The sequence below is a fragment of the Ambystoma mexicanum genome, chromosome 5q (genome assembly GCF_040938575.1).
Source record: "Ambystoma mexicanum isolate Mex_15411 chromosome 5q, UKY_AmexF1_1, whole genome shotgun sequence".
Taxonomy (NCBI): domain Eukaryota; kingdom Metazoa; phylum Chordata; class Amphibia; order Caudata; family Ambystomatidae; genus Ambystoma; species Ambystoma mexicanum.
The window spans coordinates 617,229,721-617,243,409 of NC_090933.1; the positions used below are offsets into that span (position 1 = coordinate 617,229,721).

Genomic DNA, 13,689 nt, shown 5'->3' on the forward strand with positions numbered 1-13,689 from the left:
GTTCAGGTAATACATGGCTGTAGTGCTGTCCGTTAGAATCAGCACTGTCTTCCCTTGCAGCTGCATCTGAAAGGCTTTTAGTGCTTTGAACACCGCTAATAGCTCCAGTAAATTTATATGGTTGGATGCTACTTGAGGGGACCACACTCCATGTGATGTCTGCTGAAGCAGGTGAGCCTCCACCCCGTGAGAGATGCGTCTGTCGTGAGAGTGGCTTCCACTGCAGGGATGGTAAAGATTTTCCCCTTCAAGAGGTTTCTCTTGACCACCACTGCAGAGAGAGAATGAGGGCTGGCAAGACAACTACCAGATCTTCCCATTGTACGCTGGCCTGACACCACTGGCTGTTGAGCCATTCTTGCATGGGACACATGCGCAGCCACGCATGGTGAACCAAGTATATGCACAACGCCATCATTCCTAGCGAGCGCATGGCCTTGCGCACCGTCACCTCCCGACTGGGGAATCTGAAAAAGCATGTTCTGAACCCTCTCGTTGGAGGAGAAGACGAGACTGTCTTCCGTCTGAATTAGAGCTCCTAGAAATTGTTTTGTTTGACTGGGGACTAGACTTGATTTCTTCTCATTGATTGAGAAACCCAGACTGAAGAGAAGATCTACTGTTTTTTGGGTGTTTGAAAAACATGTGTTGTATGAGTCCCCTGTGATGAGCCAGTCATCGAGGTAAGGGTAAACTGGGACGGATAGTCTGAGCAGGTGTCCTGCAGCCACTGCCAGGACCTTGGTAAACACCCTTGGCGCGGAGGCGATGCCGAAGGGGAGTACCTTGAATTGGTAATGCCTGTCCTCTATCATGAACGGTATTTCCTGTGCGCTGGCAACATTGAAATATGAAAGTATGCATCTTTCATGTCCAATGTTGCCATGTAGTCCCCGTTTCAGAAGTGGGATCACCTCCTGTAGTGTTACCATGCAAAACTTCTGCGGTTTTATGAACTTGTTCGCTGGGCGCAGGTCTAGAACAGGGCGCATGGTGAGGTCCTTTTTGGGTACAAGGAAGTACACTGAATAAATACCCTTGTTTACCTAAAGAATAGAGACAGTTTCTATGGCGTCCTTTCCCAGCAGCGCTTCCACCTCTTGATTCAGGATCTCCATATGGTCCGGTGAAAGGCGCTGTGACCACAGCAGTCTGAATTGTGGAGGTCTGGCGAATTCCACGCAGTACCCGTGGGCGACCATCTTTATGACCCACTGGTCTGAAGTTCTCCCCTCCCATGCCGTGAGGAAAGATGTTATTCGCGCCCCGACCGGGGTGACATGGGAGGGGACCTGGATCTGGTGGTCATTCCTGACCAGAGGCTGCGGCTCCTCTAGGATTGGGGCCTCTAACTCTGCCTTTTCCGCGTCGCTGACCCCTTGAAGGGTTTTATGCGGGGCTTCCTGAAGCTTGTCCTGTGTTGAAATTCCCCGTGCCATAGTTAATTTGACCTGCACGGGACTGCCCTCGAAAAGACCGCTGAGAGTTATTACCTCTCTTGGGGGAAGGTTTTTGTGTGATCTGTTGCAGGGACTAAAGAGTCTCATGCTCTTTCTTTTTTTTTTCCAATAAGTTTTTATTAGCAGTTTTCAATACAACAGGTAATAAAAAAAATTAGATCCAACAGAAACACCTTTCGTCCCACAACATCTCCCCCCCTCCCTGCCAGCCTTCCCCCCCTTCCCAGATCCTGTAGGTTTGCCGACAGCTCGACTTCAAGAAACGAATTAGATACATTATTCATATTAATACGACCCAGCAGCACGGGTAGAGCTTTGAGGAGTGGCTCTAATTGGCCTCCAAAGAAAGGAAAGAGAGAACAAAATAAAAAAATAAATAAAAAGCAAAGCAACAGCACACACGACTTCACAGGTCCGATTCATCCTCGGGGCGAACTATGCCCAGTAGCTCCATAGCCTTGGGGCACCAAGCGCAGCAAGCGCCCGCTTTTAGATATGACATCAGATTGGCCCAGTCCAAAATGAACCGCATGTGAAACCCCTGGATCGAGTAGGTGAGCCACTCCATTGCCACCAATGACCACAGTTTTCCAACCCACTCGTGTTCCTGCGGGGGGTCCCTTGAATTCCACTTTTTAGCCAGAACCAGTGCAGCCAAAGTCATCATTATCACATACAGTTTGCAGTCCACTCTGGTGGGCAGGGTTGTCAGCATTCCATTAAGGCCTAGTAAGTCCCGGCCTCTAGCACGGCTCTGCTGGACACCCAACACCTGGGCAACCACGCGCTGGACGAGAGACCAAAAGGGATTGAGTTTCGGGCACTCCCACCAAATGTGAGCCCAGGAGCCCACTGCGCCGCACTCCCTCCGACAATAGCATGATACAGTGGGGCATATTCTATTTAACCTTAGTGGGGTTAGGTGCCATCTCAATATCAGCTTCAACCAGATCTCCCGGATTTGGATAGATCTTGCCAGTTTCGGGACTTGGGACCACAGATTGACCCATTCCTGTTCCTCTATGCCCGCCCCAACATCCTGCGCCCATTTGACCATATAGCTCCTGGAGTGTACAGTTTCTTCCCGTTTTATAAGTTTATAAATGGACAATACCACCCCCTTGTCACCCGTGTCTGTGTCTAAATATTTTTCAAACTGGGTAAGGGAACGAGAACCCGCCTGCCTTACTGACGGATGGGCTATCCAGTGCCTGATCTGAAGATAACAAAAGCTCTGCTTCTCCCCCACACCGAAGTCTTTCTTACACTGCTCAAAACTTTTCACCTCGCCCCCTACCATCATATCCCGCAGCATCCGGTAGCCCCCATGGAACCATGGGTCAAAGTTCGGTGCATTCGTGGCCGCTGGGGAAAATTACGGGTTACCACGCAAGGGTGTGTACGGGGAAGGGAAGGGGGTGATTTGGGCTCTCACGATGGCTTGATCCCAGGCATCCCCTATTGTCGACGTTATTGCACTACAATACATTCTGGTCGGCCTATTGTGCTTCGGCATCCACAGTACCGCCTCCAGGTCTATACCCACTACCGCCCAATCCTTCGGCCTCCGCACCTTATCCCTATCGTTCCTTTGCCAGTCCCTAATGACCCTAATCTGTGCATCTATATAGTAGACTCGGAAGTTCGGCGCACCAACTCCCCCACGGTCTGGCAAAGCTTTCATAATGGATGCCGCCACCCTCGGGCGCTTTCGATTCCAGACAAAACGGCTGGTTATTCTTTGCAGGGCCCTAAAGAAAGATGTGGGGACTCGGACCGGTAAAACTGAGAAGTGATACAGGAGCAGAGGAAGGATTGCCATCTTTAAAGTATTGATTCTACCCAACCACGAGATCTCAAGAGGGCCCCAATCCACCAGTTTCGATTTCACCTTCTGAAGGAGTGGGGGGTAATTTGCTGTGTATAATTGCCCCACGGTCTTGGTCAGATGGATTCCCAGATACCTTAGCGAGCAGTCCACCCATCTATAATTGTAAACCCTGCTGAGGTCTTGGGTGACGGTGGGTGACAAGGTAAGAGGTAACACCTCAGACTTATGGACATTGATTTTTAACCCTGCTACTTGGCTAAATCTGTTCAGTTCTCTTGCCACTGCCTGCAGGGAGGTGATTGGGTGGGTCAATGACAGAATCATATCATCAGCGAAGGCTGCGATCTTGTGAACCTCGCCCCCAAACTGGATTTCCTTAATATCCTCATGCTCTTACTTGGCTGTTTCCAAGGCCTCATCAACTGCTTTTCCGAAGAGGTTAGCTTCCTCAATAGGCTTATTGATGAGAGAGGCCTGCGTTTCGGGTTTAAAACCCTGAAGTACGCAGCCAACGGTGTCTTTTGAGTAGTGTCCCTTGGCCCAGAGACATGCCTGCTGTTTCAGCCGTGTACAGGGTGTTTTTAATCACATTCTGGTTCACTTGTCTTCCCTTGACTACAATAGCGAGAAGCTTGGATTTGACAGGTTCTGGAACCTCTTGGAGGCCTTCCTGGAGCAGGTTCCACTGAGCGTCAGCATAACTTGCCAATAGCGTGGTATTATTTGCTATCCGCGTAGTGTATGCGGCGGCTGAAGTGACTCGTTTGCCTAGAGCATACAGCCTCTTGGATTCCTTGTCCGGAGATGACTCCCCAGTAGTAAGGGGTACCCCTGTCCTTTTTTCTTTTTTTTCCGGGTGGTAGTCACTACCAGAGAGTCGGGGATGGCATGCCCTCCAATGTATAGAGGGTCGGAAGGAGACGGCCGAAACATTTTCTACACTCTTGGGTTCACTACCCGGATTTGAGCTGGTGATACTAAGGAGGGAGCCAACTTTCTCTTCATGGAATTAAGGAGAGGAATGGTTTGGCTAGATGGAGGCTTCTCTTTAAGGATATCCTCTACAAAATCCTGCTCAGGCACAGCCTCTTGAGTAGAGATCTGAAAGTGTTCAGCTGCCTTTTTCAATATATAGTTGAAGGCCATCTGGTCATCTACAGGAGAGGCCTGGCGAGCCGGGGTGGACGGAGGGGAATCCAGACACAAAACATCAGTGTCCTGATCTTGATGTGGCAGTATCCATAGATTTGTTCCCTCCTGCTGGGTTTCTTCCCAATTGTCTGTGGCACCTTTCTGTTCCTCTTCATAATTCTGTAGAAATTAAGCTTCTTCCTCTTCATTGTAAATGTCCTTATAGGTGTCCATGTGGACAATGTCTTCCTGCTGGACGGGGACAGAAGGCTGAAAATGAGAAGCAAATTGAGGGTTAGGGTCTCCACAAGACCTTTTCGGGGATGGATGATCATAAAAACGGATAATTCTCTCCAGCCGATCCATAAACCCTTCGAATTGCTGCCATTGATACCTGCCTATCACCTGCAGCCCATATCTTCGTCACTAGTGGGCTAATCATGCTCCCAACCAATGCCAATGTAACCACCCCTGGTTTACCTCCAACTAAACTTGTACAGCCAATCTCTGTGTGCCCAATCCATACTTCATCCACCCACCAGATTTTGGCTGAATCAAACATATATGACCACCTCTGCACAATTACTTCCTCCAGAGCAGCCCTTCATATCCCTACCCTCTTCACTCCCACTCCACCAGCCAACCCCCCAGTTCACTCCCACAAGCCACCTAACCCCCTCGCTTAATCTAGCCCTGGTAAATGCTCGCTCATTGCATGCACACGCTCTAGATATCCATGGCTTCTTGACAGTGAACAAACTTGATGCCCTCGCCATCACTGAAACCTGGCTACACGCAGCCTCCGAACCAGCCCTATCCCTCGCAATTCCCCCAGGATATACAATCTACAGGAATAACAGCGAACTCTAGAGAAGGGGGAGTAGCCCTCTTAGCCAAAGACCAACTATACTTTTAGCAAATTAAAAGCTCTCTGAATGACAACATCCTTTCCCTAAAATTGTCGACCTCCCCCACTAACAGGATCACTGTCCATCTGGTCTACTACCCACTTCGTCCCACATTATCTTTTGAAGAGGACATACTCCACAAAGTTGGCCACAATATCAAGTCTTCTTCACAAGTGCTCCATCCGGGGCGACTTCAATCTAGGTCTCAATGACCACACTGACGTCCATGCCACCTCACTAGCCAATTCCCTAGCCGCCCTACGTTTCTGCCAGCATATCCATAACCCCACACACAACAAAGGACGAGTCATAGACTGGCTTGCTGATCTAAACTGCTTCATCATTGTTAAAAACATTGCGCCATGCCCATGTTCTGACCACCAGGTCATCTCCTTTTCCATCCCTATCAACCCACCTATCATAACCGCCCACAAACATGCTACCACCCTCCATGGCCCGCAGCTCCCTTAAACCAACTAAAGATAACCTACACCAATTTTTGGGAAAGCCTCAATCCTGAGTTTATGGACACCTCTAACACCACAAACCTAGTAGATCTCTATTCCAAAACACTAGCCAACGCAATTGACATCATCGCCCCTCTAGCACACAAAAAAGCCAAACTTGTCGCTCACCTTAACTCTTGGTTCACCCAGGACCTTAAGACCCTCAGACCTAAAAAAAAAAAAAAAAAAGACTTGCTGAAATCGATTGGAAAAGACACCCCTCAGAAAGTGCTAAGCTAAAGTTCTCCAACCTATCTCTAGAATACAAAAAAAGCTATCATTCTTGCTAATGCCACTACCTAGAATACCAGAATAGCAAACGCCAACAGGTACCAAAGCACTATTTGCCATTCTTAGGGAACTAGAAACCCCTGTCCCCCAAGCCTCCACCTTGACTAAAGATCACGCCTGGTGGGTTTGCATACAATATGCCATGCTGCAAAAAATAGTACTGCTAAAAGAAAAGATTTGCGCCAAACAAGCTAGAATCTCCTAGTCTAACTTGACAGTTAACATGCACCTATTCAACCCCCTGGATATTCCCTTGTTCACCTTCCACAACATTTCCACTGAAGAGACCCTACACATTCTAAAAAGCCTAAAGCCATCTAGATGTAAATGGGACATATGCCCAGCACCTCTAGTCAAAGACTGTGCTGCAGCTCTAGCGCCATTCATCACAGCAGTTATCAATTCCTGCTTTGCGACTGGGGTGGTTCCGACAAGCCTCAAGGAAGCTTGGCTTTTACCCCTCCTAAAGAAACCTACTGACCCAACTTCACCCAATAACTACCGACCCATCACCACAGTTCCCTTCCTACTAAAAATATTGGATATAGCAGCCTACATTCAAATACAACAATATCTAGAATCTAACGCAATCCTAGGAACCTGCCAATCTTGTTTTCGCCCAGGGCATGGCACAGAATCGTCTCTTCTCTACCTGGAAAAATAAAATGGATGAGATTAGGGATGAAGGGAAACCTGCCTGCTCCTCCTAGACGTCTCGCGTCTCGCGCAGCCTCTGACTTAGTTGACCATGGTATTCTATGTCATCACTTTTCCGCCTCAGCATCATTCTCACAGGAAGCAGCATCCTGGATTGCCTCATTCCTTAAAGTTAGACTAATGAGTTTTCTGCGAGAATGCTTGTGCGGCACTTGCTCCTATCGATTGTGGTGTACCACAAGGTTCATGCGTCTCGCTAACCCTCTGTAACATATTCACAAAAACACTGTTCGACCTCCTGAATTCCCCTCAGAATAGCCTACACAAACTATGCTGATGACACAAATCCTCCTCCCTCTCTCTGGCATATATTTCAAGGACAATGCTTCTCCGAGCGCTACCCACACCACCATCCAAGCCTGGATGGCAACACACGGTCTCGACGCACCTCTCATTCACTAGGCAAGTAAACGCCATATTCCCATTTCCTCCTCATTAGCCCATTCAATGAAACTCCTAAATGCAGCCAGACCCTTCCTTACTAAAGATAGTTGCCTAACAATTGCACACAGTGGTAGGCGCTAGACAGGATTATTGCAATGTGCTACTCAATGGTACCTTGGTCCGCAATTTAAAAAAACTTGAGCCCATCCAAAATAATGCCCTTCGCCCACTCTTTGAATATCCCCAAGCGAGAGCACATCTCTACTACCCGCAAAGCTGCCCACCGGCTGCCTATCAAAGAAACCATCACCGTTAAAACCCTCACAAACACTCAAAGATGCATCTCCAAATACGCCCCTCCATATCTGGTTCAAAGAATCTCCTGAACCCATTCGTCTAGACCCACGAGATCCCCCTACACACACAAACTGGTCCTTCCCAAGTTCAAATGTGCCACAGCAGGCGCTCCAGCTTTCCAGTCATTGCCGCCTGCGGAAGAATCGTACTGGACCTTACGCAGAGCGCTCAAAACCTTCCTGGTTAACACAAACCTAGAACCGCTTATTGAATTGCCCCCCCCCCCCCCCAGGGTGCTGTCTGAATGTAAATAATGATTGCTTCTGTCCTGTCTTACTAGCTCATGTTGCCCAACATCATGCTGTAACAAAATGTATGCCTCCCAATTATGCTGTAATGAAATGAACGACTCCACCCTAGCCTACGGGCTGCATGTAACCGGTTTTCTCCAGCGCCCAGATGCCCCAGGGTTCGTGCGTGCTATACAAATGAAAAAAATTAAATAAAGTCCAAAACCAAAATACGTCTGTATCTAAACCTATGCTTGCCCTCACTCTTTGACAACATGTCAAAGGAAGCCTTCTTAAAGAAAAATTGCGATTCACAAAAAAAGGAAATGTAAACCATGGGCTGGTTTCAGGTAGTCTTACCAATAGGTGTAGTTCTTCCAGTTCAAAATAGTTAAGCTCAAAGGGCTTGCCTTGGAATCTTCCATGTAGGGCTCTTGCCGTAAATCAACAGAGTTCACAATGTCTCTGATTCTCTTGGGGTGCCCTCCCCCAAGCTTCGATCCTTCCAGCTCCAAACAAAAAGACAGTTCCCGTTGGGCCTCTCAGGGTTCCCCTTCCGCAAAGTTTAGTCCTCTCTTCACAATGGTCAACAATGTCTCTGGTGGGTCTCTCTGGGTTCCTGTCCCCAACTTAGGCCCCTCGTCTTCAAACTCAAAAATGTCTTCTGTGAGCCTCTCTGGGTTCCCTTCCCCAAGCCTAGGCCCCTCTTCTTCAAACAAAAGTTCACCTTGTCAAGATGCACCGTTTTAACACAATTCTTTCCATGGGGTAGTGTCAGAGACTTTTGAAAATGCTTGGCTTTGGCTCCTCCCCTGCATGACCACTGGGACTCCTGACCCCTCTCTTTGTACTCTGTTTCTTCATTTTGGGCACCTTTCCCTCTTGTGCTCTTTTCCACTCTGGCTTTGTTTCTCTTTCACCTTCATTCACCTTTCTCTCCTTCTATGGTGCGCACTTGCAACCTTCTCTCTTTGTTGTGCCTCTTGACTTCATTGTGCCCCTGGCACGTTCTTCTCTTTGGTCGTGCAGCCTTGCACCTCCCTTTCTTTGTATTGCGCCTCTTGCACGTTCCCTTTTCAATCCGTCAGGTCGCTCGCAGCCCCTCTTCTGCTTCCGGTTGCTTGCACCCTCACTTTACTGTCTTTCGCTTTGCGCCCCTTGCTTTTTTTTTCCTTACCACTTCAACGTTCTGCTTTCAAACCGCGACTCCCACTCCAGCCATCCTCGCATGCCTGTGTTCCTCTCATTTGCCTAGCGAGACTCACCCAGAAAGAGTGGCGGCGGCAAGCAGCTCCCTGGGATACGGGACATGAGGTCAGGGTCTCACCACCTGCCTCTTAGACACTCCAGGGGCACAATTCCCAGGGGAATGAGCACTGGCCAGGACATGGCCAATGAGCAGCTCCTCACCTTCCTCTGGCTTCACAGCGACAGGACGACTCCGCCACGCTGCGACCCCTCCGGTACACTGTGCCAGCGTCTCAGCGTCCCATTCTCCTCGGGTCCTCGTGTTGCTGCCTTCCCGTTGCAAACAGCAATCCCAGCTCGCTCATACTCTTTGGCAGAACCACACCTATTATACTGGTGTAAAGAGTAAGGTGAGTAGTCAGAATAAAGTGCCTGACCTTCTCTGACTATTAGTGGGACAAGTCAAAGGTATTACATGGTAGACCTCACTTTGTATTCCTATGTTGTTTCTATGGGCAATCTTTATTGCTCTCGATCGCCTCTTCATCATCCCACTACTTATTGGAAATGGGGAGATGAAAGGTCACTGTAGATTACATTTATTTAGTGAAACATTAGTAGGTGACTGACAAGGGATATAGGAAAACCCTATGGCCTTTGTTTTATTTAAAGGGATAGTTTTCCCTCTCGGTAGTTCACTCTGCAACCCTGAAATTCTTGCATACAAACATGGGACTTGATAGTATTCCCTGTGGTCTAGAATAGTGGAAGGTGAATGGACCATGTCTCTGTTTTATTGGATCTTTTTTCTCACCTAGTATCCTAACAATAAAATCCTTTCTTGTCCTCACTTGGATCGGGGTTAATGAGGCCTGGATCAGGGATGATGGAACAAACATATCCCATAAAAGATTACGGGACTATTTCTTCCTCACTTATCGTCCCACTGGGATTTCCTGTCTCGCCTGAGGTATTTCCCCTGAGTGTAACCGCAGTCTCCCCTACCAAGGTGATCCTCCCTCGTTTATCCACCCTCAGGGTTGGAATCCAGAAGCGATGGTCCTCCCCTGGCCACCAAAAATAGATGTTTCTCGGGGTCCACATGGGAGAACACCCCTAGGTTTCTCCCACAATGAAGTAGACCACACATTCTGCACTGTCAGACAGATCGCAAGATTGTATTTAGCAGCTTCCTTACCAACAGTCGCCAAATCTGGGCAACCAACCCCTTCCCAGTAGGTAGATTGCCTCTTGCCACATACAAAGAGGTGATAACCACTAGCAAATCTAGGCTGCCAGAGACCAACACTTTGCATCAGTGGGTTCAGCTTTTTACACTCTGTTAGGTGGCAACGTGGGAAAGGTGGTAGTCTTTGTCCCCACCATGAAAGCCTGTACCAAAAGCCTCTTAGAACTGGGGTTGGCGGGGGGGGGGGGAAACAGTCTTCAGGAGGTGGTTGGAGCATCTTAGCTAGCTCCTTTTCCACTGCTACAACTGAGGCAGGCTTGAGCCAAACAGCTGAGAGGGTCAGAAATGGTAGCATTAAAGGTGAGGAGATTTTGCGATCGTACGTTGGATGGGTAGGTTACCTGAGGCTTAAAAGACAGTCTATACTTTCAAACAAAGCCAACAAGAGCAACTGCAAGGCTAACTTGAGGGCACAGCATTGCCTTTGGATTTCTTCTACTCAAATTCACGCTAATAATAATTTCTTCACATCATACATGTCTACCGGGAGCAAACTGTACTTTGGTTATCAGGCATTCTTCAGACACTGCAAAGACTCACTTTTGATTGTAAGAACTAAACTTTTCATTTTTCTGTGGAACTAGAACTAAACTAGGCAACTTTGCCTCCTCTGCCCATCCTCTAACAATGCATGTGTGCTCTTCAACCATGGCTTAACATGTTGAAAACTTCCACTGGCACTAGTTTGTCAGGATTTGTTTACTCCCTGTAATCTTTTATGAACCCTCCAAATAACATTATTGCAATATTGTGATTCTAGTTTTCTTTTGGTTCACATGCTATTTTTCATGGTTGCATTTTTCTGACAGGGAGTGTTCAGTAAAACATTCTCTTCTTTTACACATTATGACATATATCTTTGGAGCTGATTTGAATTTTTTGAGCTGTATCCTGCATCGCTGTCACCTCTTGCATAGATTAAGCTTTGAGCTTGGCGTCTTATAAACTCTTCATCTTCACCTGCCATATTGAGGTGCTGTTGGAGAGTGGGTACAGCGTTACGCATTCACTATCGCTCCCACATCCTCCAAGCCAGTGGCATCCTCACACACCTCCATAACTACAATAAAATGACAGTTTGACAAATTATTTCTTGAAGGACACGAAGGTTACATTCTTAGCAGATGCATCCATGTTGACCTCATTATCATTCACCCACTACATCACACACTTTCACTGAGCTTAAGTGTTTTGACCTCTGAATGAAGGTAGAAGTAGTAGGTGTGGATATGCATTTTCAATGCACAAATAGAAGAATGAATGTCTTAGATCTTTAATTTTACTAACAGATTCAATTTGCTCAAACAATCAACTGGATTACAAAAGTAGCAAAATAAGACTTCTGGGTATAATTTAACCATCACTCAGGAATTCTTACTGTAGCAATGGTATCAGCACCTGCCTTAGTGATGACACCAGAAATGTCCTCCAAAAAACAGTTGAAGACCTGATAATTTAACTTAGTTGGATAATGAAGTTTATCTGGCAAACATCTTAGTGTGCGTGTTTCAAAGATCTATAGCTGCATTAAGGTCACAGCTTTTAATTGTGCAAGGCCAAACTTTGCAATTCATCAATACAAGACTGAAAATCTACCATTAATAATAGTATTATGATTACTTTTAATAGTACGGTGATAAGAACACCTATTTACAGAACATGAAGGCCTGTTTGAGGTTATAAGGCCATATGAAAACAGCAGGCTATTAATAACATTACTAAACAGGGAAAATTTAGAGTAGCTCATTCTGCTTTCAATCCACTTCTCCCTTAATTTCATTTTAAACTGCATTCCATTTTGCCCTTTACTATTTTATATAATTTTGCCCTTTACTATTTTATATAAGTACAACTCTTTATTTTTAATGTGCCTTTTATGGTTTCATTGTTTCCATGTTTTTTATGCCAATTCATTCAAAACATCAGGATAACTTCATAAAATGCCTCGTTTCAGAATGTACCTACCATTATGGGCTGCAACAGCGTCACTTCCTTTTTGCTTGTATCCGAATATTAAATCAATCCAGTCATGAAGGTGTTCTGACACATACTGACTTTCCAAAGCGTCTCTGTTCTTCCTTAAATAGTCATCAGGATCTGTTAAATTAAAATCAATCACAAACAGACGTATTACACAAATTTAGGTGGAAGAGAAATAGCACAAACAACGCTCTCAATATTCATGTTTTCAGAATAACGAAAACATTTCTGAGGAAAATGTCCGATTGGTGGAAAGGACAAAGAGGCTCAGTTTAGTGGTCACACATGACCCTTTGCTGATGTTAAGCATGCCTTTAGCAGTGGAGAAACATTTTAAATGTATTCATCTAGTGTGGATATACTCTACAGAGTCACCTGACATTTGACTAGCGGACTTTGTCAAAGTGGATAACTAGCACAGTATCTCAAAAATGGAAAAGGGGTTTAAGAACTTCTGTGTATAACTGAACCCATACAGCTTCAAGAGCATAAAATCCTAGCCTTCAGAATCCATTCAAGAGTATAGATCGGAGGACAGGTAAGTCCCATTAAATATACATATATGTTAGAATCTGCAAGCTTCAAAATTGGTGTTATATTGTTAAAGAAAATGACTTAATAATACAATGTACAGACTGCAGAGAAATAAGCATTGATTTAAATACATATTTAAGCAAAACATTAACTATGGGTGGCATCTGCTCTAAATACAAATCTCAATGGTTGTCACAAAACCTGGACCTCCCCACCAAGATGTCTTTGAAAATGTCTGCAAAATGAAAGCTACACAACAGTAATACAATTGCAATATTTAGGCTTTGGAGAATAAGCTCAAGGTTTTCCCTGACAAAATTAATTATCCACACGTAAATGCCTCAAATAAAAAGGATCCAATTTAAAACTGTTGCCAGTTTGTCTCTGCAGCTCCCATTAGAGTTGGAGGTGGTGCCTCTAGTTTAACACACCATTTCTTTTTGAACCGTCTGCATCTAACCTACGCAACTGTTCTGCTTCACAAGATGGGAAGGAAATCCCATGATGACCAACATCTGGCAGAGATGGCGTCGTATTTAAGAAAGCTTGTGGTGGCAGGTTGTTCCAGAAATGCCAAGAAACCTACCATGTGAAATCAGCATAGAATGTCATTGAACAGCACATACATTTCAATGCGTTCCGAAGCATACGTAATAGATATAATGATATCTTTTTTCACCAAACAAAAATAAAAATGTTGTGCTTACCCAACAAAAAGTGATCTACATTTGATCATCACTAGAATCAGTTTCCACTTGCGAGTAAGGTGCATTGCATAACAATATGTCCCATTTTGTCTTTTGCAGACAGCTCAGAAGTAGGAAATCCCAAGGCACTTGATGTGGTTTCTAACAGTGAGCAATAAATGAAGAACCCTTGCAGTGTGGAATAGTTTTAACATCACACTGTCTCTCTCTCCAAAG

At 45.9% G+C, this 13,689-nt stretch overlaps 1 protein-coding gene across 2 annotated transcripts in view; it reads right to left on the bottom strand.

The window, feature by feature from the left end:
- NSMAF (neutral sphingomyelinase activation associated factor) overlaps positions 1–13,689 on the bottom strand; it is a 2,198,666-nt gene that overhangs the window by 826,926 nt on the left and 1,358,051 nt on the right. For both annotated transcript variants that reach the window (XM_069621092.1, XM_069621093.1), the window contains one exon: positions 12,218–12,349. In XM_069621092.1, the coding sequence (XP_069477193.1) occupies positions 12,218–12,349 (132 nt within the window). The remainder of the gene's footprint in view (positions 1–12,217; positions 12,350–13,689) is intronic.